We start from the raw sequence: 26,605 nt of genomic DNA on the forward strand, positions 1-26,605 counted from the left end.
TTAATTAACTACTACAATGTTTGTCAATCTCCAGCTATTAATCATTTGTTTTTATCTTCTAAACATTTCACAAAGTTTGACATTCCTTTAACTTTATGTTGTTTCAATTATGTCAATAATTGACATGACACAACAAGATAAGACCTTTAATAATGTATATGTATTAATTTATTCTCGATAAAGCTAAACCGTCTTCTCCACATATAATGGATGATATCCATTCAAATTGTCAATGTTTCAACCCAACCAAAGAAAAACTGAAAAGAAAAATGGAGGAAGAAAAGAAAAACACTGCATCCAAGTTCAAATCGATCTGTGTTTTTTGCGGTAGTAGTACAGGAAAGAAAAAAAGTTACCAAGATGCTGCTATAAATCTTGGCAAAGAACTGGTTTGGTTTCTATCTACATAGTTATTGTTATTTATCTTACAATTCTCCTCCTTCCTTTTCCTCTTCTCAATTTTTCTTCTTAAAATATGAGTAAATTCTTAAACACCGATGAAATATTTTACCAAATGTTACCATTGTCAGGTGTTGAAGAACATTGATTTGGTATATGGAGGAGGAAGTATTGGATTAATGGGTTTGATTTCCCAAACTGTATTTGATGGTGGTAGAAATGTTATAGGGTATGGATCTCTTTTCCCCAAACATTTTCCAAAAAAAATACCTTCATTTATTTTGAAAATTTGCTAAAGTTATTAACGAAATCTTTTGTCTGTGTATTTAGTGTCATTCCAAAAGCTCTAATGGGTAGAGAGGTATGACAATAAATTGTTTCATTTTTCTTCCATTATTTTTGATGTGTATATTTTTTTCCTGCCCTTTAATAAAAAAACATATCCCTGCAATTGTCCATACATATGAAAACATATTCTACAATACTATATTTGTATGTAATTTTCCATTTTCCCATTTGAGTTTCAGATCACTGGTGTCACTGTCGGAGAAGTAAAAACAGTTATAGACATGCACCATAGGAAAGCAGAGATGGGCAACTATGCTGATGCCTTTATTGCTTTGCCAGGTTAGTATATAAATTGCATTTATTATCACTTAATATCACATATAATGAAAACTCATTTTCTTTTAGTTTTGTATATCGAATATATATTAATGCTTGCAGTTCAAACTTTCAATGAAAAATATAATGAAAAAATACACTTTCCTCATGTGGATCACTAAAAATACGCATAAATTAACTACTATGAAATTTGTATTATATATCCATTTGCAAAGCTTACTAATAGTTAACATAGAACACTGATCTACCATTGAAAAAAAATAACCTTTTCAAAATACTTTAATTTTGTTACCACTCTTTTATCACTCATTATACTTAAAATTCACATATTCTCTAATTGATTATTATATCTACTTTCTTCCATAGATAACTATAAATGAAAAAAAAAATTACTCATTTCAGTATATTGTTTTTAATATTCAGGAGGTTATGGAACTCTTGAAGAGCTTTTTGAAGTAATTAACTGGGCATAATTAGGCATACATAACAAACCGGTAATTTGATCTCTCAATTCTCTATATACACACATGAAATTATAAAAAGATGATACATAACTACTTATATTTTTCTTCCGAGTTGGTTTGTTAAATGTTGATGGATATTATAACTCTCTACTTTCATTCATCGACAAAATTCTAGAAGAAGGGTTCATCAACCCTAGATCGCAATGCGGATCATCATTTCTTCTTCAAATGCAAAGAATTAATTAAAAACTTCAAGTAATACTATAAAAATTTTGACTACTATTTATAATATGTTCCTTTTTCAATCATTATTATTGATTATTTTTAAATTATGATTCTGAGGAATATTCCCCTCATTCATCTCCCAAAATCCCATCTTTAGGCACTCGATTGACCTCAACCTTCTGCTCGCCATGGATGACAACGTTGAACACTCCACATCGCTCGATACACATCCATAATCACAACCATGTATGGGATGAAGTTATTTCACTCCCCTTTCTACATTTCATAAGTTGGAAGATGAGAGCTTGAACAACAACATTTGCTCTTAAATTAATATTTATGTAATGATGAGTTGTAACAAATTCTCTTAAATGATGAAGTGTCTATATATATATATATATATATATATATATATTAGATAGGTATCTTATTTCAATTTTTACAACAAAGAAGAAAAAAAACTAAATAAAAGCCTTAATACTTAAAATTATTTTTCCTTTCAAAACATTGAAATGAAATCATTTTAATTTTTCAATAAATAATATAATATATTCCAGAAATATATTTCTCAACCCTTTTTACATCTTGCTGAATATACTTCTCATATTGAAAAACGATTTACATGACATGAACAAAATCAAAAATTCATACTATCTTTGTAATCTTCCTTTTTAGATATAGATTAACCCAAGCAGTTAGCGGGTACATAAATCTAGTATAATATTAATCTTACCTAATAGTCCCTCAAGCCCTTACCAAATGCCATTTGGACCATCCTGATTGGTTTGTGCCTTTTCCTTTATATCCCATTAGTGTGAGTAATTAATAGCTACAAGCCCTCCAATTGACATTCATTCACACCTTTCCATAAGGCCCCATTTTGTACTCATTTAATTGGCCTCATATATCTACATGAATCATAATATGATTTCCCCAACTAATTGTATTTTTTTTATTTTATCTATTTTTTTATTCACACACATGATTTACTTATTATTTACATATTTAGTTTATTTTAATTTTCTTAGCCATCTTACTAAGCATTGGCATTTGGTCTTTTCTTCAGATCCTCACCAAGAGGCAACCAATCTTCAGGTTGATTTCCTTTAGCTACTAGCGAGGCAGCGAGTGAGGCCTACATATAAATCCACCTTGAGAGCTCCCAACCCCTCCTTGATCACCTTTGACAAGTCCTCATCCATGATCCTCCCTTCAGATCGAGTCGATAAGATGAGCCTCAAAACTCGAGTTTCGGCAAAAGGGAGATAGGAGAATGGTCGGGACATGTTGGGCCATAAATTAGATATACTTTTTATTGTTTATGTAAGTTCATTCACGAGAATATTTTTGTTATTTATGCGAAGGATTTGATAGAGGTTTATGATGTGTAATGGCAAATGGCGGATAGATCAGAAACAATTAGTAAGTTTTTGTATTTCTAAAAGTCGTTATTAGATATCTATGACGATAGAAACTACATTAGATTTTTTAGCAATCGACTTCATTATTTAAGAAGTATTTAAGAAAAGAATGAAGTGTTATTTATTAAGACTTATTGTCCATCTAATTACTATACTGTTTATTTGATCATCATCTTCATTATTTTTTATTACTGTTAAGTGCATATATCATTTATATATAATAAATGAAATCATACATACATGCAATCAATGTGAGATTGATATATATATATATATAAAGTGTGGAACTAATGAAAGATTTGGTTTAATGATTAACGTGATGGTGTATTTCGTTATTTGTATCATTGTGTACTAATTGAGTGTTGTACGTAGATCTTCATGTTCTTCAATATTGATTTCATTCTCATGAGATTTGTTTTTGTGTTTTTTTATTGGTACTGTTTCTGAAACCAACCTCCATCTGTCAATTCAATTTTTGTTGATGTAGTATTATTTGTTAATGATGACATATCATTAAATAGTCCAATTGGATAAGAACTTGGGCTTGAGTGCAGATATAATAATTTATATATAATAAAAGAGTAATAGTAAAAGAAAGAAAGTTGGAATGTCTGGGAGACATGTGTGACCCTAGATTAGATTTTTTTTTTTTGCAAGATGATTGCTAAATATTTGGTTATTTGTGCAGAAAAAAACCTAAATTTGTGTCCTTATCCTATTCATCAATAGTTAATGTTAAGAAAAAATATACAAATGATTGCTTTTCATGGGTTTATATTAAGCTTACTTTATTATGCTTTGATGAGCAAATTCAACATTCAAGGTTTCTGTTCTTATTTTAGATTGTTCTTTGCATCATTTGATATTCTTCCTTTCATTGATATTCCGTCTGTAGTTTATTGCATTAATTCATAGTCAAAAGCCATAAAAAGTAACATTTATAGAACTCATGTGAGGAAAAGGAAGTTACGAGATTTATATAATCTGACAGACGTCTTGCATGGCGACGACCAAAGTGAAGATCGACTCAGCTCAAGTAAATACTGAATATTGATCTAATGTTTCCTTTATTTTTCTTTGTAGTAAGTTTATAAAAATATTTTCAAAATACTCATCATTGACATAATGCTTATTTCACTCTAAAATCTATGAAGATGAAGTTATTACTCGTCTAAGAAAAAAAAAAAACTTTTGAAGAAGTTTGTCCCACAAAAGACTAAACTTGGTGTAGATTTTTTTGACAAATAGAGTTTTATTGACTATCACAGGCATATCAGATGGAGATTTCACACCATTGAAGTTAACGTGAGTCACTGACACCATCTTTAAATGCTTGGTCAATTAATTTTTTTTAATCTTAATATGAACCTTACCAGTCATATATAACATATAAGATATTACCATATTAGAAGCCATTAAATTGCATGTGTGTTTTCAATATGGGACAACATAACTCTATACCGAGAAAACACCCTTAACTTGATGTTTGACCTGAATAAGAAGGTATTATTATTATTATTATTATTATTATTATGTTTGCATATAGGTTATATGATAGTTTTTATATGTTTTTTTTCCTCAGGTTTGCATTCACCAAGAGAGTATCACAAAAGGCAAGCAAGTTTGGACTTTGTTATTTTATTTTATTTTATTTTATTTATTTATTTGCCATTTAATTGGTTTGACCTGATTAGGGCCTGATTTTTCCCCATATTTGATAGTTAGCTGGATGAGAATCTTGAACATTATGTCTAGACTTGAAAAAGTGTTCTTCACAAAATATAATTAGAGTTGGGATTGAATACATATATATATATATATATATATATATATATATATATATATATATATATATATATATATATATATATATATATAATTTTTTTTTCTAATTTTTGAAGAATGTCCAACTAATATTTTGTTTCTTATTAATGTTTTATTATTATTATTATTATTATTATTATTATTATTATTATTATTATTACTTATAGCAATTATAATAATTTACAAATAGCTAGAAATTTATTTAATCTTAATATTACGATATGAAACCAAATAATATATCATAATATCTATACATACTATTAAAGTAGATGTATAAAGTGCTCTAAGAGTGATTCAAAGAATAATTTTAATATTTTTATTATATTAAATATGGTATTAGTAATTAAAATTTTAATTGCATAATAGGCATTGATTTCATCATGGCATTAAATTGGTTTTATATTAGATATTTAATAGGATGTTTTAATATAATGGAGAGGGTTTTAAAAAAGATTTTTACATTTTTTTTTGCATATATATAAAGTGGCGTGAATTTCATCATGGCCATTAAATCAGTTTTATATTAAATCCTTCATATTTTTTTAAAGTTTTTGGTTTAAAAAATATTTAAAAATATTTATTTGGTATTATATTAATTTTTAAAAATGAAAAAAAATATAGAAGACTAATAGATAATATTATTATATTAAATAAGATCTCTTAATGAAACAGATGGTAATCTGATCAGAGAAGGTTTCAAAGAAGATTTTTAAACTTTTTGTTAAAAAATTTCCCCCATTGCATTATGAGCATATAAGATTTAATGGAATTGATTTATCATGGACATTAAGTCAATTTTATATTAAACATTCAATAGATGTACTCATGGAAATATATGGCCTTTGGAAATTGAAAATCTTTGCTAAGTTTATTTGGAATTATTGGTTTAGAAAAGAATAAACAACATTTATTTGGTATAACATAAAATATGAAAAATAAAAAAATATTGTATTATTAATAAAAAAATATAATTAAATGAATAAAAATTAACGACATTTATTAGGTATTACATTAAATAACAACATAAGCTTTATTTTTTTTTAAAATTATCAATAGTTTCATATTTATTAAATGATAAAGATTGGGTTTATGAGAAGATGAATACACAATGGTAGAAGAAGATGAATAAATTTAAATTTTTTATTATATTTAAGTTTTTATTTTATATTATTTATGATACTAATAATAGAAAATTTTTAATTGCACTTATTTATTTATATAATAAATGTGCTTAAGACCTTTGAAATCCAAAGTACTCAACAGTTTCCATTAAGTTGTTTAATTATATTATTTTTATAATTTGCTTCGAGAGTGTTTCAAAACACAAATTTAAATTTTTTTATTATATTTAAGTTTTTATTTTATATTATTTATGATATTAATAATAGAAAAATTTTAAATTGCACTTATTTATACAATAAATGTGCATAAAACCTTTGAAATCCAAAGTACTCAACAGTTTCCATTGAGTTGTTTAATTATATTATTTTTATAATTTGCTTCGAGAGTGTTTCAAAACACAAATTTTAATTTTTTTATTATATTTAAGTTTTTATTTATATTACTTATGATATTAATAATTGAAAAAAAATTAATTGCGCTTATTTATTTGTACAAAACTCCGATGCCAAGCCGGGGAGAATGCCTATTATAATAATGATAGGTGATGTAACATTTATACTAATATGTATAAATCGTAATATTAATAAAAAAACATTAATATTACATATATAATTGTGTTATTTGGTCTGCCTCTACATATTATATTTTTTTTACTACATATAGTATTTATATGTTTTTTTATTTTATTAGTTATATTATTTCAATTATTGGTACTTTCATTTAATTTGTTTTATATATTATTAATTGATTTTGTATTTTATCTGTTACTTTCATAATTCGGATTCTTCTTCTTTATACATACAAGTAGATGTTTTTTTTTTATTTCTAAGATTGTTTGAGTTTTAAGAATATATATATATATATATATATATATGTTGGGGTGTTTTTTTTGTATAATATATATTTATACATACATAATATTAATCTTGATTAATATGTGTAATGACTGTTTGAATGTGAACTCAAACTCCAAATATGAACACCATTAGCATTTCTTTCTACTTTGGAATCTCCATGGAAGAGTTGGTTTAGCTTTTCATGATCCAGAGGCACATCTTAATCGCCTTTGCCCGGGTTTTGGAAAATATTTATATATATATATATATATATATATAATAAATTTATGGTTTGCATAAATCACGTTGCAACAGTTTGGTCATGCGCGTGAACTGAAGACTTCTAATGTTGTGAAAGCAGTGTCAGTGTTTTGTATTTATATTTATCTTCTTTATTTTTTTTCTTTTTTAATTTTTTTTATACTAGATAGGTTTTTGTTATTTAGCAAGTTGTTTTTGGAACATTTTGATATTTATGCTTTAAAATAAACTAAACTTATCTCTAAGATGGCTTTGATTAAATTTAATAGTAAATTAATCTATATATGTAATTAACGTATACTATTTTATGGGAACATGTGTGACATAGATTATTATTTTTTTATTTTTTTAGCAAGTTTGCTGGGTAATATTTTGTTGTTTGTGGCAGGGAAAAAACTTAATTTGTCGCCAGCTCACAAAGAAAAACATTAAGGGGCTGTTTGGTTACCAGTATTTCAAATTACAGTGTAAGCCAAATTACATGTAATTGAAATTACTGTATTTTCACTTGCATCATGGTTGTTTGGTTGCCTGTAAATGGAAATGTTGCATTTTCTTTTCAAGTGTTTGGTTTGATGTAAGTTGTGGGTTAAAATCACCATGTAAAGTAAGTGGTGAGATTACCCCTATTTTCAAAATTTTATAATTTATAATTTTCTTTAATATTTCATTTAAAATCTGTTTTATTTATTTAACTTAATGGAATTTATTTATCTAAAATGGATTTAAGTTAATGAATTGTATTTATTTAAATTTTATTTATTTAAAAGGAAACGAATGGTGAAGATAGATCAGCGTTGCCATCGCAGTCGTCTCCTCCCTCCTCTCTTCTCCAGCGTCAGATTTCCCTTCTCTCTCCCCCTCTCGCTCATCCATCCCTTTTTTAACCAAGAAAAAAAACACACACCCCTCCCTCCCTCCCTCCCTTCTCCTTCTCTTCTCCCGCGCCAAATACGAAAACTCTCTCATATCTATCTATACACATCTCCGTCCTTCATCTTCGATCTAGGGTTTCATTTCAATCTACGTCTCGGCGTCGATGGAGGAGGCTCCTGGTAGCCCTGGCGACAGTGGCAGGGAGGGTAGTCCGCGTTTTGGTGTTCGTGAACAAGACCGCTACCTTCCCATCGCCAACATCGCCAACAACAACAGCGACGAAGCCTAGGAGTCGGTGACGAAGCCTTGGGAGGCGGTGACGAAGCCTTGGGACTCGATGATGAAGCCCTTGGAGGCTGAGCAGGCAAGGGAAAGGAGGAGAGGGTGTCCTGTGAGCACAGTCTTGAGAATGAAGAAGATACAAAACCTATGAATGAAGGGGTAATTTTATGAAAAAGAAATGCAACATTTGAACTTACGGCCAATTTGGCCGTAAGTCCAAATGCAGCAAAACACCCAAAAAATGTAAGTTGATTCACAGTAAAAATGCTTTCACTGTAAACCAAACAACCAAAGTTGGGATTTTACCTGTAAATCAAATTACATCACACCCACTTACGGGTAACCAAACAGCCCCTAAAGATGAAAGGGATAAAGTGATGTAAACCTAACTCTATTTCTGATATCCTATTCATTACCAATTAATATTAAAAAACCATACAAATGCATGCTTTCCTCTGCCTATATATCAAAATTATCTCTTATACGGCCATTGGGCAAGCAACCTTAAGACCGGAAAGAACCCTCTTGATGGCAGGAGCAACGAAGGATCGGCTAGAAGGCTTGACGAAAGATTGGAACAGCTTAAAGGTGTTATTGGGCGATTGGAGTTCTTGATTGATGCATTTCTGGATGGGGAGAAATGCAAAGCTTGTACCAATCGTGGTGGCAATCCCGACATCGTCCATGAGGGGTGGACTCATGATCATCACTATCGTCAGGGGCGTTGGAGGCGCAAAGATCTGAAGACAGGTTAAGAAAAAAGAAAACGATGAGAGCCAAATTGTGGAGGACTGAGATGCAAAGGCGTCTTTGGCGTGAACCTGATGGTGGGAGGGCTTACGGTGTGGAGGACACTGGGTGGAATCTATCCAGTCGGTGGCAAGGTCCAATTCTCCGGATTGCTCCCTTTACACCAGTCCTTACTAAAAAAATAAATTATGTTGTAATTTATTCATGTATGAATAAATCCTTACTAGATATATGGATTTATTTTTCAAATTTACTGTTTTAAACAATATAAATTATCAACAAATAGAATATTTACTATGTTTTTCAAAATTCTTCTTTTAAATAGTTAATCTACTAAAAATACAAAAATTATGAATAATTAAAATAACATAAAAATAAACATTACATATACAATTTAAAACCAAATTACTTTCATATATAAACTCGTAATGTAAACACGGGTCTCCCACACTAGTAATAATAATTTTATATAAATTTTTCCGGTGGCAAGAGAAAAAACTTTTTTAGTCAATATACTTGTTTTAATATTCAACTTTTATTTTGTACTTTTCAAATGTTAAATTTTCAAATATTTAACATGATCATGTGTTTCATAATTTTGTTTAATTCCATTCCTACACTTTCAAAATATTGACTATTATTTGATATACAATTTGAAACAAATAATTATTTTAATATTAAACGAATGATATTATTATCTTAAAAAATTAAACAAGATTTTGTTACATTAATATCTCATTAATTCCGTTTGTTTACAACTACAAAAATCCTAAGAAAAATCAATAACAAAAACAATAAAAAACTAATATAATTTTTTTAATAAAGTACCACTAGCAAAAAAAAAAAAACTTTTAGTCTTAATCAAAATTTCATCACCAATAGCCAAGTGATCTATTGATATTTCGATCAGCTTAGAGCTCAAATAAAAAATAAAGACATACATCTGAAAATACGAGATTTGTGGACGTCTCTGCTTGCCTAGTCTCTCATATTCCCAAAAATATATATATATATATATTTATATATTATTTTTTTTTTAAAACACCCTCCAAAAATAAAAAAAATAAAAAAAAGCCCCTTATAAACTCTCTCTCTCCCCCCAAATTCCCTTCTCTCGTGTTTGTACCAGCACTAACTACGTCATCATGCCTCTTCCTTCCCATCTTCTCTCCATTCCCATCTCTCATGCCCTAACCCTACTCCCCCAGCTCCCCCTCCCCGTGATGTCCGACGACTTTCCGGCGGCCCCTCCCGATTCCGCGGCCGCCGCCAACGCCGCCACTGCCGCTGCTGCCGCCGCTCCCTCCTCCTCCTCTTCCTCCGATGAGCAGTGGAAACCCTCCACCCGCAAAACTCGCCCCTCTCGCTCCTGCACTTCTCGTTCACGTGCTCGCCCTCCCTCGCCGCTGCACGACCGCCGGTCCACCCGCCGGGAGAAGGACGACCCGTCGTCCGCTATCATCACCCCCCTCTCTCAACCCCCCGACTCCCCCTCTCTAATCCCCCGCTGGTCGCTCCGATCCATGTGGGAGCTCGCTTCTTTGCTCAACTTTTTGAATGTAAGTGCCCTCGCTGTGTTCTTTTGGTATGAGAGGTATTTCTTGACCTAATCTTTGCCTGGTTTGCAGGTTTTCCGGCCCTTGTTGAAGATTAATGTAGAATTTTCCGTGGAGGAACTTGAAACGGCTTTGATCACCCCTAATAGCACCCTTGATGACATCCATATTCCTCTTTTGAAGGTTGGTTTTTTCTCTGGTTAGGATGGAAATGGAAATGGAAACCTTTCAGGTTTTTTCTTTCTCTGTCTTATCATCCGTTAAATTTACTCCAATTTGAGCTTTCAGACTTAGCCAAGATCAACTTTTGCTGATGGGGAATTTATGGAGGATACCTTTCCTTTTTGGATTGTGAATTTTTTTTTTTTTGTTGAATTTCTTAAGTAATAAGAATTTCTCATTCTGTGATCTTGTGTTTCTTGTTATTGTTTGGCTGGTCATAATTTTGGTGCCTAAAGTTTAGATAGTTATTTGTGACATAATTAGTCTTGAGGACAATGAGGAGTTTAATGACATAGACGGTGACTTCTGATTAATGCACAAATCATGATTTGTAAATGAGGATATAAGATGGGCTATTTACTTTGCAAAGTTAAAAATATAATGTTTTTTGTATGCCGGAAATTTGTGCCTCAAGATGTCTAAGTATGATGTGAGCTTTTAAATTTGGCTTAGCTATTATAACGAAGTTAAAAACTATTTGAGCAGTTGACAAACTTATTATATGCTGTATATATCTCTTGTTAGGTTTCTCATGTCCATTTCAAGGCCTTAGGGATTGCAGTTTTGCTTGGTTTACATCTTACTGATGAAAACAGGATTCCATTCTTTCTAGATATTCGGCTTCCTTTTGGTTGCCAACTGGAGGCATATCATTTATACTTGCATCTTAGTCTTTTCTTTCGTTAGAATAAATCATTTCTTGATAATTTCTGACCTTACAGGAGATAGAGAATCAAGATTAAGTTAAAATTGTACATTGTTCTGCTAAAGAACTTAAAATTTGATATATCTGCAAGTCTGCTAATAACATTGTCTAGTCTAGTATTTCCATAGCTTGCTTGTGTGAAGTTGCACTCAAACTTAAGGAGAAATCTGAGCGTATAACCATACATAATATCATATTGAGTTATTGTAAAAATTTACTTTCATGGTTTCTTGAAGCATTTAAAGAACCACACTAACATTTGTGACGGCATAGGTGGAACTCTCATGTTCAGAAGATTCCTTTTGTGATCTTTCTGGATGCTATAGGTCTGTTTTTTACAAAACCCAATCCAGACATCTTGGTTAATTTTGGTTTTTGGTAGAGATCATTCCCATTTAAATTTTGATTGGAATTTTGGTTGATTTACTAAATTTGACCTGAATTGTTGAAATTATCTTTGTCAAGTGTCAATTGATGGGGATGATGAAGGAGAGCAGGCAAAATAAAAATCTTTGAGAACCTGTTTTTATACTTCTCCATTTGTTCTTTAATCTTTGGAAATAAAAAACAGCCTTATATCAGAGAAAGCTCACTCTTATATACAATTTGTCTGGAGCTACATCACATATCGATTTGAATTTATCTTTCTCACCATCATGTATAGTGGAAATTGAAACCCATTCTTTGATGTCATCATTAGAGGTCCTTCCTTAACTATAAGAAACCTTGTGGTCTTTAGTTGTATGTTTCTTTCACATGAGCAAGCCACACTGCCTGGCAAGCACTACCTGAGGCCTTGTACTTAAGTTCTTAACCTTTTCCACTGCATTGCTTTCCAAATTTATGTTGCCTTGTCATTCCAGATAAACTACTAGCCCAATCCTGCACTTGTCTAGTTCTGCTTGGTAACAAGTGGTTTGATCATGACAATGGCGAGACACAAGTGCTTGTTTTTTGTTTAGTTTTTTATTCTCTCATAAAGATAAGGCATGTGAACTTGGAATCTTGTAAGAAAAGATTAAGAAGATGCACATGTTTGCTCATATAATAAGTAAGAGAAGGATGGGCAACATATCACCATCTCCCTGGTTTAGAGTGACCATTTAACACTCTGGAGATGGGGTGATTATGCTAGTTAATGTAAACGGTTTATGTTCTTTAAATTCTTGAATATTTCTATAGTTCATTTACAGGTTACACATTTTGCTTGCCATCACTTCTCACTATTACAAGGTGAAATAGTGAGGGTTTGATGCGCATGTTGTGTTCTTATGTTAGTGAAATTCTATTATTTAGTGGAGTAAAATAGATCTACAGACAGAGACATGAATTTAATCTTTTATGGAACATACAATCTTTCTATGATAATCAAGAATCATGTATTAAACACTAACATCCATTTTTGGTGTATTTGTAGGCAATTCCTCCTGTTACACGCATGGCATTGGGGCGTGCTACCTGGGTTACTGTATTATGCAGGAAACTAAAAGATTGGTGGCATTGGGTATGTAACTTGAACATTATAAGAAAGTATGATTTTCTTCGTTACAATGATGAATCTCAAATTTTTGCAGGTTGCAGATGGAGAAATACCTATTGTAGCATCTCATGGGTAAGTCTCTTACCTTATTTGTTTTTACAGTTACTGAAATGTAATATTATCTTACATGTAAACCTATTGAGTTATTTAGGACGGAGATTGAAACGTACAAGAACCTTGAGCCAGCGACCCGTGTATTGATTTTAAAAGCACTGTGTGACATCCGTGTTGAGGTACCTGTTCTACTTATGATTTTTCATGTGACCAGGTTTAGCATGTGCATTCATCACGTTTGAAATTCCTAGTTTTCCTAAATGCATTAGTAGCTAAATCTACAGAGCAATTTTTTGAAAATCAAATAATAGACTCAAGAATGAACTTAGTAAAAATGGTTGAATGGCAGCACGAAATATGGAGAATGACAACATTCATTCCCTCTTCAGCTGGGCCCACAGCATTGGTGGTGTGGTTTTATATATCTTAACTCTCTTTTATGGAACATCTTTCAGCATCGATTGTCTGTTCATAATTTCATTAATACTCTAGTGATTAAGATATAAACCTAAAATTGTTTCTTGGCATTCATACTTTTTTGAAAAAAAGGTTTTTGGTTCTTGCCTACTTTTAGTTACTCATGACTCATTTCATGTCCTTTCCTCAGAAAGTTACTTAAATAAAGCTTATGAAACAATGATGAATCTGTTTAATTAGACTGAAGGAAATTCCAGCCACTTGGCTATCATAAACCTCAGATAAGCTTCTAATTGTGATTAGGTCTTAGAATAGCCAAAGAATTGACAAATTATGAGTTGAGTGAGCTAAGTTTTCTAACTACTAATTTTGGAAGTATCAAGTAATAAGATGCCCATGGTGTAACATGATAACAATTCAATGATATTGCCTACCTCATGATGACAACAGTTTATAATTAATGGAAAATTAACTAAGAAGTAATTCTTGTGTGAGCTAACAGTGAATCTGCTAACTAGAGATCTGATAGTCTATTTAAGTTTTCACTGCAAACCATCGCTGACCCTTTATTTTTAAATGAAATAAAATGATCTAAAAATATATATAGCCGAACTTGTGATTTGTCTGAGCTAGTATTTGTTGTTTGACCTCTTAATCATCCACCTTCCACTATTGGATTTGGGACCCATCCAAGGGTTATTGTTAAAGAACGGTGCTTGCTTAGGGGTCTAGTTGGTCCACTTATGATGTCAAGCACAGAAACAAATAGCCATTGGCCTGTTAGTCACTAAACATTAATCAGCCATCTAGATTTCCAAGCAAGCCCCATACTGTGCCTAGTTGATTAGTATTTGCCTGGTCATTTGGCCCAACTAGTTCTCATCAAGCTCAGCCCTAACTGGGGCAGTGATGATTGACATCCTAAATGAATCATAAATGAATATAGAAGATGGAAGTTGATTCTAATGAGAGAGAGGAAGAGAATGATTACGCATGGAAGGACTATGAGAATGAATGTAATGATTTGAGTAATGAATATTTGAGTGAGGATAAAGGCATTTAGTTGTGGGGTCAATGCTTTCATGAAGAACTTGCTGGTTTTGAGCTAGACTTTTATATGACTCTTGCCCTATATTGAGCTACTAGACTTTAACATAACTCTTGTTCTGTACAATGAGCTCATAATTAATGCTGAAGCAGTTGAGATTATTTACTAGTGTGTGTATAGCCTTTTGGATCGTCTTTGCTACTAGGCATTTGATATTTATGGTTAGTAGCATGCATAAAGGAGAAAGGCATCTATGGTTCAATCTGATCTATGTTTTATTTCATTTTCTCATTGATAATTATTATTTATGTGCACATACATATTGTCTTTATTTTAAGTTGAAATCTTCAATCTACAATCTTGCTCCAAAAGGAAATAAGACCTCTTTGTAATTTTGGAAGGCATGTCCCTTCAATGACAAGGATTTCATATTTTGAGAAGGATCAGAACGGAGCAACATTCATCTTCATCAAATTAGATTACATGTTGGTGAGGATTTTTTTGTTAGTTTGGGCAAACCACTGCGATTAATTACTTGTGGCACTATTATTCTCAGAGTTTATAATTTATGTTGAAATTTGGTGCCCATATGGATGATGTAGATAGAAGAACCTTAGGATCATGACACTAGAAAGCTGAAATTTTTAATTTTCATTATTTATCCCATCTTCTATCTTATAGTAGTGAAATGATTGATGGCTGCCGCACATGTTATCAGTCAATGTGTGCAGACAAAAGCTAAATAAAAAAAAAATTCTCATGGTGAATTTTTTTCATTGTAAGCCAAGGCCTTTCTCATGGAGAACAAGACAGATGATAAGGGATTTACAATACAATTAGGACTGATAAGAAAAAAAAAAGAACTTCAATCATAATATTGAAATCTATAATGCTTGTTTTTGTGTTCCCATCTTATTTATGTGTCCTAGAAGGAGAAAGCAAAATTGCATTGTCTTTTGTTTGTTCCTTAAAGCCTAACTGTATAGCTACTCCCTTGGTTCTACAAAAAGTTGGATCCATCTCCCATTGCGCCGTTTATCAGATCATCTCTCATATTTGTACAAGGGCACCATACTTTGAGTCTTTCGCCCACAACTAAAAACAATGTGTTAGTTTTAAAGCTAATGATAGGAGAAACTTTAGAATTTAGGCCATGTGGTTCACAGTTAATAATTGTCTAAATCAAATATGTTGTTCTGAAATACTTGCCCATTTTTGAAGCAATTTCTTGTTGAAATGAAATCGTGTTTTTACTTTTATGCGATGGCATTCCTAAGAATTAAATTCCATGAATCTGATCAGGTAGAATCTTGTGACCTATGAACTAAATGCCTTGCCAATAGTTTTTTTGATTTCCAATTCTACTTGTAGTTGTAGTTTCTTTGATAAGAACTTTGCTCTCTATAAAGAGAGAGTATTTGGTTTTTCTAAGGCTGCTAATGCAAAAATAAAGTTTTATTTTAGGTTAGATTGCCTTGTATGCATGAAGTATAGAAGCACTGTGTGATTGCCTAAGGTTATTGTGCACCAATGCAGAACAATATCTTAAGGTTTAAAGTACTCATTTTTATATCAAATATTTCCCAAACATTGACAACTTTCCAATCAAGATTTTTGTACTTGGAAATGGTGGCATGTATTTTTTTTTTAATAAGTTTATACAAAGGTTGATGTGTAATGCCACATATAATTCAATCATTTGCATCCCCTTCTTAAGCTATGTACTGACCTTTTTATATTGAATGTTTTAAGTTTTTTTTCCCTTGACCTCTTTTTACTATTTTTGAAATCCGTTAATGCTGGGTGTATGCTATCATTCTATCTTTTCTCTTGATTACTACATGAACAGTGATGTTTGATTATAGAATAGTTGCCTCTAGCATCCCACTAGAATGCCTAATCTCTTGTTGGTAATTTTGCAGCAAGAAGATATTCGAAGTTATATTGACAATTCTCTTAAACATGGTGTTCAACTTTCATCATTTCGCAAAGAACGGCTTGGTGGGAATTCACATGGAACTTCATATTGGTAATATTCAATAAGCGTTTTTTCATTTTAAGATAGTTCTAGGGTTTTTATTCGTGCTTCTCTTGTTATGTGTATGCCAATCACTTGTATGCCATAGAAGGATTTTATTATGTCAGATCATTTTGGAAAGGAAAAAGATTATTCAAGTTTGCTACCTTGTTTATAGGTTTGAGGATGATCCTATTATTGGCCATCGATTATATCGCGAAATTAGACAGGCTGAGACTAAGAAGGTGAAGACAAAAGGGGCTTCCCATGCCCTTCCAGTATCTCCCCAGTGGGAGACTGTTGCTACCAATCTAGATGAGTTTCAAGTTGTTTCAGTAAGCTTCTGCTTCAATATATCCAAGTACATACGTTATAAAAACTGTCATTTTAGTATCTTATTTGATGTGTAACAGATGAATATTTGGTTTAGAACAGCATCATGAGTTATAAGTTTTATATGTATTTGCACATATTTATTGTGGCAAGATTATAAATGATACCCACTTCTATCTTCAAATAATATTGAAAAAAAAAAGACCGCCACCTAGGCTTTGACTTTTGCATATTATTTGGGAGGATGAAACAAGGGTAATAATATTACACTCATACACTCACGCATGAAAGGAGTGTTTGGTTAGCGGATAAGAGCATTGGATTAAAGGAATCCTTTTCAAATATTGAGTTGGGGACCTAAAAAAATTAATTTTTAATAGCAATAAGTGTTTATTGATATTAACGTTTTTATAAAAGTAATTATTTAATATATTTAATTAAATATTTAAATCTTTATAAAATAGTTGTGTAATGCATGATCGCCGGGGAATAGTTGCTATCCCTTAAACAAACAAGATGGAAAAAGTAATAAGAGATTTCTGTCAATTTGTTGCCTTACTAGTGAGGCCCATGATCAACTTACCACTGAGGATCCATGAGATGTATTCAACGACATCTGCCTCCATATCTTTTTTCAACGGAAAATCTGTATGATTACAATACCAAGATTGTTGCTACAATTAACTGTATTTGTGTTAAAATCTTTTTCTTTTTCCTTTTTTTTTGTGGGGAATTTTTTTATTTTTTTTGGTTTAGTAAATTATGACTCATTTTCAGTTATGCTGACTACTGGAGAACATTTGCTGTTAATCCAAGTGGATTTGTTGGATTGTATTTGTATTATACTCTTCTTTTTTTTTATCCAAACGACTGTCTGATCTGTTTTTAAGCTCCTTTATAAATAATTCGTAAGTATCTATGTAAAAAGCATAAAGATGATCAGTAGTTTTCAGCTTACTCCCGCAGATCATCCACTCTTGTTTCTGCTAGTTCTGGCACAGAATTAATTTCATGCTTCCTCATGTTTAGCACCTAGCCTCTTAAAACTGCTGTGGGAAAATCATCCCTTTGATGTGAACTTTAGCAAGAGCTTTGGAAGCTAGGGTTGTCTTTATTCCATCCTATGGCAAGTGGGACAATTTTTGGATATTTTTTGGGAATGAATACCTTAACAAACTGGATTAATTGTTATTCTAGAAGTAATACTCCTATCTAATGTCATCCTTGTTTATACATTTTTACATTAGATTTTCTTGTTTGATAGTTTTAGATCTAGTTGTGGAATTAAAATTTGTTTAGATTTCGATTGCAGTCTTGGCATTAACATTGCCTGTCAATGTGCTATGATGATGATGATGGTTTGTTATTATTATATTATATAACAATATAATATTAGATGTTTTTATTTTCATATATATATATATATTTTTTTAACTGAGGGTGCTGTTGAGCTTCATACCATGTGCCATGCATTTGTCATCAGGTTTCTAATGCGGCACTCTTGCTTGTACTGCTTAGTCTTGCATATGCTGGTTTTAAAACCAAGCTAAAACTATGATTTTATGCACAAACATTGTTCTTGGGCACACATGCGACAAGTTCTGATAAGTATTTTGTTGACGCCCTTGAACACTTTTTATTAATTATATTTCCAGTAGGGTTAAATTTTGTCAGGACCTACCTGCAATCTAACAAATTTTATTGACAAATTGAACCAAATGTATGCATAAATAATTACTGGCTATGTAAATGTTCACAAAAGTAATTACGTATTATTTTTAAAGAAGGTTGATTGAATTAGAGTAAATATCAGCAATGCAGCATCTCATACCTGAGAAATTATTAACATATGCTTCTCAAAGCATACACAGCTTTGAGAAATCTGAAAGGAAAGGTTAGGTCAGCAAGGGGAAAGGACCCCTGATTATCAGAACACTGCTCATCTTCTGCAAAACTTGTGGGCCATGGACTGCTGGAGATCTGCAGGTCTTAAAAGTGGTGCCGAAAAGGCCATGGCCATCTGTCTGTGGTCTTGCAGTGAACTGTGTCTGGATTAGAATATTCATGCTGAAATTGCCGCCTTTTCATTTCCATCCACCATGACTATGGCAGCACACATCACCCATCAGATGCAGGAGGAAAATGATTTTTTTCAGATTGGTAGTGAGATCAGAAGCCTTTGTTGCTGCCCCCAAAGATCTATTATATGAAATCTGTGTATTATCGAAATTAAAATTAACACGTCAAATTTGTATTAGATGTATTTGTGCAACCATTTGACTTGGGTTTCCAAAGAAGAATCAATCAATTATTTCCTGGTTCCAATATCATAGGTTCAAAGCATACTTTATCATTCAAGAGAATTATCATGTTAGATGGGTACTGTTGTTATACATGCCAGACACATTTGAATACGGCAGTAGGCTTTATGTTATAAATCATGAAAACCTTTTGGGGTTTTGCTTTATGAACTACATCCATAATCATAGATGTAGGGTGTTGTTTCTCAGAATATTTTTGCCTATGGTTGTTCAATGGTAGGGGTTAGTCAATAAATTAGCTTACCACTGGATTATTTTATGGTGGTTGCCCTTCTATGGAGTATGAATTAATTTTCTGATAATCGTCTCACACCAAATTTTTATTGTAAATTTGTTCTAGTAGGCTCAAAAGCTCCAATGAATTCATTAAATGCAGCTTCAAGATTATTATTTTGTGCTAACCAACGTGAGAGTGGCATGGTCTGTTTGTGTAAGCTGACTGTCAGTATAATGCTCTGCTGGTGGCTGACTGACATAGATGTATGTAGCCTCTTTAATATACATGAGGCTGATAGGAAATTATGGAGAATTTCTTCTTTCTCAGCTCTTTATTTGGAAATAAGTGCTCCAGAATGGATAATACTCTTTCAGACTATTTTTCTTGATGCTGTAGTTTATATGGAAGGCAATAATTTTATTTAGACAACTGTTAGGAAGCTCTTATTATCTTTCTGATCTCTTCCTTTTCGTGTTATTTTAGTTTCTCTTGTTTCCGTTTCCAGGATAAACTTCTCGCAAGTAAAAATAAGACAGAAGTTAGCCTTGCGAAGAAGTTAAAGATTGACATTTTACCAGAAGTTGAAAAAATTCATAAGGTATGGATACTTCCCATCTCAATATATAGTATTTTTACCCGTGTTCTATAAAATGACATGAATTAATACATTTTCACAGCTAATATACATATTTTTTTGGTCATTTCAGTCAGAGGAACCAATACTAAAAATTTTATTTTGGTTATACGTACAGAGGAAAGAAAAATTGCTAAAAAAGCAGCACAGAGAAGCCCTACTTCTTGATAGCTATATGACTGCAGATGGGCTTTCTACAGGACGTTCCCTTCGTGATAGGAAGCCTGTTACCTATACTTTCGGTAAGAGTTTGATAGCTGAAATATTGGACGATCATTTTTTCCCTTTTTTTTCCTGATCATTTCCTGTTCACTTTGTCATGTTCATTATTTATCTTTTCTTGTGTATCGTGCAAAGTCTCCCATTGCCGCTTCATATTGTTTTGTGCTTGTGCTGATATAGCATAGTATTAATCTACTAATGTTATGTCAGGCTGTTACTTACCCTTTTAAACTGAATTAAGAAATATTCCCTGGAAATCTACAAGGAGGAATGTAATATGCATAATGAAATTGCAGCATGAGAAAAAGTTGCCTGACCTTGGATCCTGGATGCCTTACATAATCAAAAGATGGCTCAGCTTGTGCTTGGTGTCTTGTGAAGATTGAAGTCATGAGCCATCATATATACAGACTTAACATTGTTCAAATTCTGAAGCCATGTGAGATTTTTAATTTATTCCCATGTAGAAGCTGAGAAGAAGATTCTTGATCTTATTAGGTCCTGTGAAGTTCTGTACTTCATTTGATCTTTAAAATCTTAAAAAAAATACAAAATAAAATATAAACATAGCAATAGACATATGCCAGTGTAAAATTATAAGAGGGCATCCAAATTGAAGCCTGTAAGTTTGGAGATATTACAATCATGTAGGACAAAACATTATGTATTGCAGAAAAATAGAAAGTGGGCCTAGGTGTGAAATTACAAGGGAAATTAACAGGAAAGGACACAGAGACCTAAAGCAAATCAGATTCTCCTTGTCAAGATGTCTTAAGTTTGGACTGACCAGGTTTCTTCAGTTATTAACATGGCTGACTTGTCTTGAGTTATGTTTGGGTTGGATATAATTGAAGTCGGATATTGTTTCTAAAAAACATGCAGTTCAGGGCGGTCATTTGTTAATTTTACTTGGCTCTTTCGACCAATTGGAATTTAATAAAATTCATCCAATAGGAGTTGTAATAAGATTTGATGAAATGCAAGTCTTATTTACATAATAAGATTACTTGTTCTTTTATCATTACCAATTGGGACTATATGCACATAAAGAAATGGACTACTTGCCTTCATGTGATTAAATTCAGAACTGTCTATTTGTCACGATTATGATAGGCTTGTTCTGATCTGAGGTGTGTTTTATGTAGTGCAGGAAGGCTGTTCTTTTATGTGGTTGTTTTATATAGGTTAACGCCATTTGTTATTTGCTGGCTTTGGCCTTGTTGTGATGCTGCTATACAACAGTTAAGATGTGCCATTATTGAGAATTTCATCTCATAAAAATTTAATCAGATTTGATGTCCTTTTTCATCATCTTTTGGTCTGTGTGCTTATTGTTACACCTAGCACGCTAGTCATGCATTGTATACAATAGATATTACTCTGGGGGTGGTCTGGTGCTAGGTGTGTACATGCCATATAGAGCTTTAGTCACTGTACTATTGTCTAGAAATATGAGTCCGTTGTTTTACATGATGCCCATCATATTCTGTATCTATAGTACTATCATGCATGGTGTCAGTATTCAGCCACAATGAAATCTTAGTGCAATTTCAGAATCCAAGACCACTTGGGAGCTTGGTTTTAGTTCAGTGAGGCTGTATCCTCTTTCATTTAGTTAAACGCAGCTGAACTGGTAGTCAAACATGAGACTGAATCCTGTGATGGTGACTTAAGGGAGGGTGAAATAAGATGCGAGAGACAGGACTGCTGGCTGAGGTGACAAAGTGGCAAAGAAAGGGATGGAAACTGCTAAAAGGCAGCAGAGAGGGCAATGATCACAGTTAGGTGGAGGGGCTGTAAAAAAACTGAGTCTGGAGCTAGAAGCTCATCCGTTATCTATTCCTATTTGATGTTTTATGGTGATGCTACGTTGATGGCATTATTGTATTTGTTGCTTTTTTTGTTACGAACCTCTCATCAGCCTTTGTTGTCATAAGTTTGGTTAATTTCAACTTGAATATATCATCATTATCATCTTCTGCCAGTAGTGATATGAACGTAAAACATCTTTAGGTGGTTCAGCAAGTTGCACTTTCTTGAGCTTACGACTGCTTTGTAAGAGTCAAACAATGATCACACTTGGGAATGAGGCCCATTGCTCTTGAGCTTGCTAAATGGTTTAATTGCATGCGTTGCTCCATGTTTTCTGTTGACCTGAGCAAATAACATAGCATGGATGCAATCTTTTGTATCTGTGATTTTGTCTTTGCTGGAAGAAGCAAAGTCATGCATTTGAAAATAATGATATATTTTAAAACTTTGTGCAGATGACTATGATCGGTCCATTAATGAGGCTATAAAGATAACCAAGTAAGTTTATCGTCTCCTTAAATTGTGTGCAATTGTTTGCTGCCTTTCACTTTTTATTTTGGGAAGTGAACAGCACAAGTTCACTATTGCTGTGATATTCGTTGGGTTTTCTCATGCTTATTATCTCGACTGATCAGGAAAAGGCAAACTTCTCCGGAGCTTGTTGTTAATAGAGAGGTGGCTAAAGCTGAGGCATCTAATGGTAATGGGACTGAGCTATCGCAAGCTCGGGAAGAAGTATATTATGATACAGCTTCTCCAAAGTCAAATGAATATGAAGAAAGTGAAGGGGAGGATGACATGGAACCTCTTGATAGGAGGTGAATTTGACTCTGTCTATATTCTTGATGTTTTTTATTTTCTTCTCTGTTTGTTTATCATTCATTAACATTATGGTTCTATAAATCTGATAAATAGCAACCGACGAAGACGAAGGCCTCAGAGATATTTAGAAAGAGAGTTTGTTCAAGCTGTTTCAGATGACGAGGCAGACTTTGGCAGTGATGATGACATAGTCGGTGAAGCAGTGTATGATGAGGAATACCTCAGAAGCCGAAATCAGAAGAAAGCCTCAAGTAGCTCTGAGGGGGATGAGGAATACCGGTGGGAGGGAAATTCAGAAGATGAGGATGAGGATGATTCCTTCAGTGCCAGTGAAGATACAGATGAGGATCATCATCGAAAGAAAAAGTCTTCAATACAGAATAAGCGTGGAAGGAAACTAAGATTAGTAGATGAACTTCAGTCTGGTTTAAGACGAAGCAAGCGGTCCAGCCGCCAACGTGTCAATTATCGGCAGTATGACCAGTCGGACTCTGATGTTGACTCTGCCAAGTCTGAAAAATCCAATGGCTCGAGCAGGCCTTCTGATGCAAGTGATGACATGGAAGTGTCCACAGCAAGTCAAGACTCTGCTGATGAGGAACATGCTGCTGAAGAAACAAATGTTGAGGAACAAAATGACTCCACAGCAAATATAGAAAAGCAGCCCCAGTTGGCAGAGAACTTGGATGCTCGAGGAAAGGAAACAGAGGGTGCCTTCAGAAGGAAGTTTCTTGATCTCAATGAGATAGCCCCAGGCAATGGTTTCGACGATGATGATCCAGATGCCATGGACAAAGATGAAGGCACCGGAAATATTTAGTCATATCACACCAGATCCTTCCCGTGAATTTCACCGGGTTCTCATCTGAACTTCAAAATTTAAAAGCTGCAAGCTTGATGAGATTGTATACTAGCCCTAAGTTTTGTAGCACATGAAGGGGTTTCTTACAACTCTAATTACTCCCCTACGATACTGGCAGGTAGATGCCAATACAGCAGAGCATGATTATGGGAATGATATACGAGCAGAGGATGTATTGATTCCTCGCATCGGTGTACTTTATTTCTGAGTTGCATTCACAAAGTTGGAGGTTTATCAATCCAAGTTTTCAGTGCATTGAACATTCCTTGTTTTATGTAACTAAAAATTTGGTGAGAAGGGTGATGAAAAATTTAGTAATAATCTCCAACACCAGAGTTCTGCTTGTACCAAATAATTCAATTGAGGTGGTATGTCTTTGTAGGGTTCTTTGTTTCTTTTTAGTTTTTAACATTTGTACTGTCTGTTTGTAATATGGACCAAGTTTTTATGTCCATTCTTGTAATGTTTTGAAGATTTAATGTCATATTTAGGGTATGAGGTATTTCTATTATCATGTATGAAATGTTGTCTAATAATGTCTTGAGGCTGTTGTAATTTGCTTTTTTATCCTCATCCCAGTTGTTTAGTATGAAAAACCAAATTCTGTTTTTGGGTAGGTTTTTATTTGATTGAAAACTTGTATATATATATATATATTATATATATATATATGTTTTTTAAGCTTCACATCAAACAACTCAAATGATTTTGCATAAATACTAAATAGCCCTACTAAATATATCCAATGGTTCAGAATACATATCAGCCTGGTTATTATATTACATTATTCCCAAAAATAAGATCCCTTTTATGTCCTACTAAAACAAGCACAGAGACAACATACCTACCCAAAAGAAAGGAAAAACACACACAATACTTCAAACAATCATAATACTAATAAAAAAACACACAAAACAGTTTTATCAAGATCAATTCATCATCTCTGATTATTGATTTGCAATTGAGCTTAATCTTTGTTTTCTTTTGCATCATCATCTCCAACCTTCACATCATTCACCGACTTCTCTTCATTGGTCTTTACCTTCTTCTTCTTCTCTTGCTCTCCTTCTTCCTCATCTTTCTCATTCACAGACCTGCATTCTTTAAGAGCCTTAACAAGACTCTCCAAACAAACATTAACTTGATCCTCATACTCATTCTTTGGCATCAAGTTCTCTGCCACATCAGCAGGACTAATCTTCTTCTCCTTCAACAACTCATGAATGCTACCAAACAATGGATGGGATTCCACTCCAAGATAATTCTTAGCCAGCACCTTAAATCCTTCATACTCACAGAATCCCAATTCAATATGCTTATCCATCCTTCCCCTCCTTATCAATGCAGGATCAAGCTTCTCAATATGGTTGGTGGTGAAAACAATCAACTTCTCTCCACCACATGCAGACCATAATCCATCTATACAATTAAGCAACCCTGACAGAGTAACCTTGCTCTCCTCCTTTACCAGGAGGACCACCCATTGCAGCCTTCTTCTTCTCCTCCTCCTCCTTGTTCCCCTCTTGCTGGTCTCCTCCGGTCTTGCGCTTCCCTGATAAATCCAAAGAACAATCAATATCTTCGACGACGATTATCGACTTGCTTGTAGTATTCAACAAGAGCTTCCTCAAAGCACTATTATCCTTCACTGCAGTGAGTTCAAGATCATAAACATCATAATCCAGCAAGTTAGCCATGGCTGCAATCATTGTGGATTTCCCAGTTCCTGGAGGACCATAAAGCAAGTAACCTCTCTTCCATGGCTTCCCAATCTTGGCATAGTACTCCTTGCTCTTGCTAAACTTCACCAAGTCTTGCATTATCTCAAGTTTCATCTGAGGGTCTACAGCTAAGGTTTCAAACGTGGCAGGATGCTCAAACGGAACATGGCTCCAAACCAACTTCCTATACTCAGTGTAATCAAAGCTTGAACTGTTAGTGTAGAGCTTTCTCTTCCTCTTTTGCACAGCAATGGCCTTACCTTGTTGGATGACAAGAGGAAGATAAGTCTCATTGATCAGCACTCTATGTCTCCGGTGAAACGTCAGACGGTAAGACCGTTTATCGTCGTCGGTCGGGTAGAAAGATATGGTCTGTCTATCCGACGAGGTCTTCCTTGAAAACCACCAGAGCTTGACACCACAGAACTCATCAGTGATCTCTTCATTCTCTGCCATGCTGAGGATGAGTTTGTCACTGTCATGGCCCATCTCAGCTTTGAGACGTCTGGCACGTTCGGAGGTGGTGTTGGAGAGGTAGGACTCGATGGCGGTGTATGCCTCGCTGCGTTTGAGTCTCTGGCCGGAGTATTCAGGGAAGCTAATCTCTATGTATGGATAGATGAGGGTGATGAACTTTGTGTAGTATTTGGAGAAGTAGTTCTCAAGCTGGTTTGGAAAGTATTGCCTGCAAACTGCCCACAAGAACATCAAGCTTGCAATTGTTGAGCCTAAACCAGCAAAGCTCTCACTGTTCATGATCATGTTTATGTTTATCACACAACAATTGTTGATGGTGCATGCAGTGCTCTTGTGGCTGGCAGTTGTATATATAGATATGCAAGTCTCATATAATGAGAGTTGAAAAGTAAGAGTTTTTAAGGATAATTATGAATTATATATGATGATATTTGTAACAGTGTGTAAGAGTTTAATACTAATTTAATTCATATATATCTATCTATATATATATTTATATTATATCATAACTATTCTAAAAGAATTAGGATCAGGAAACTG

At 33.3% G+C, this 26,605-nt stretch overlaps 2 protein-coding genes and 1 pseudogene across 2 annotated transcripts; 2 read left to right on the forward strand and 1 right to left on the reverse strand.

Moving 5' to 3' along the window:
• The first annotated feature begins 269 nt into the window (after window positions 1–269).
• LOC120255455 lies at window positions 270–9,089 on the forward strand (annotated as a pseudogene).
• A 1,104-nt stretch (window positions 9,090–10,193) lies between these two features.
• On the forward strand, window positions 10,194–24,129 carry LOC120255456 (DDT domain-containing protein DDR4-like). Its single transcript, XM_039263279.1, has 12 exons — window positions 10,194–10,643; window positions 10,713–10,823; window positions 12,986–13,072; window positions 13,143–13,180; window positions 13,260–13,341; window positions 16,550–16,656; window positions 16,823–16,979; window positions 20,021–20,113; window positions 20,268–20,391; window positions 22,639–22,681; window positions 22,819–23,001; window positions 23,099–24,129. Exons 1-12 carry the CDS (start codon window positions 10,230–10,232, stop codon window positions 23,823–23,825), a joined length of 2,166 nt encoding a protein of 721 aa, XP_039119213.1. The 5' UTR covers window positions 10,194–10,229; the 3' UTR covers window positions 23,826–24,129.
• Window positions 24,130–24,723: 594 nt separating this feature from the next.
• Window positions 24,724–26,373, reverse strand: LOC120255459 (AAA-ATPase At3g28510-like). The gene is given in 2 exon segments (XM_039263281.1): window positions 24,724–25,341; window positions 25,343–26,373. Coding segments are annotated over 2 exon segments (1,515 nt in total). The 5' UTR covers window positions 26,351–26,373; the 3' UTR covers window positions 24,724–24,834.
• Between the last annotated feature and the right edge of the window lie 232 nt (window positions 26,374–26,605).

The sequence above is a fragment of the Dioscorea cayenensis genome, unplaced genomic scaffold (genome assembly GCF_009730915.1).
Source record: "Dioscorea cayenensis subsp. rotundata cultivar TDr96_F1 unplaced genomic scaffold, TDr96_F1_v2_PseudoChromosome.rev07_lg8_w22 25.fasta BLBR01001010.1, whole genome shotgun sequence".
Lineage (NCBI taxonomy): Eukaryota > Viridiplantae > Streptophyta > Magnoliopsida > Dioscoreales > Dioscoreaceae > Dioscorea > Dioscorea cayenensis.

What these genes read in the sequence shown, in the direction of transcription:
- LOC120255456 (XM_039263279.1), top strand. Translation starts at nt 10,230, where the DNA reads ATGCCTCTTCCTTCCCATCTTCTCTCCATTCCCATCTCTCATGCCCTA. An exon ending in TGTGTGACATCCGTGTTGAG is followed by an intron (nt 13,342 to 16,549) that starts GTACCTGTTCTA and finishes GTAATTTTGCAG; the next exon opens with CAAGAAGATATTCGAAGTTA. An exon ending in ATGAGTTTCAAGTTGTTTCA is followed by an intron (nt 16,980 to 20,020) that starts GTAAGCTTCTGC and finishes TTCCGTTTCCAG; the next exon opens with GATAAACTTCTCGCAAGTAA.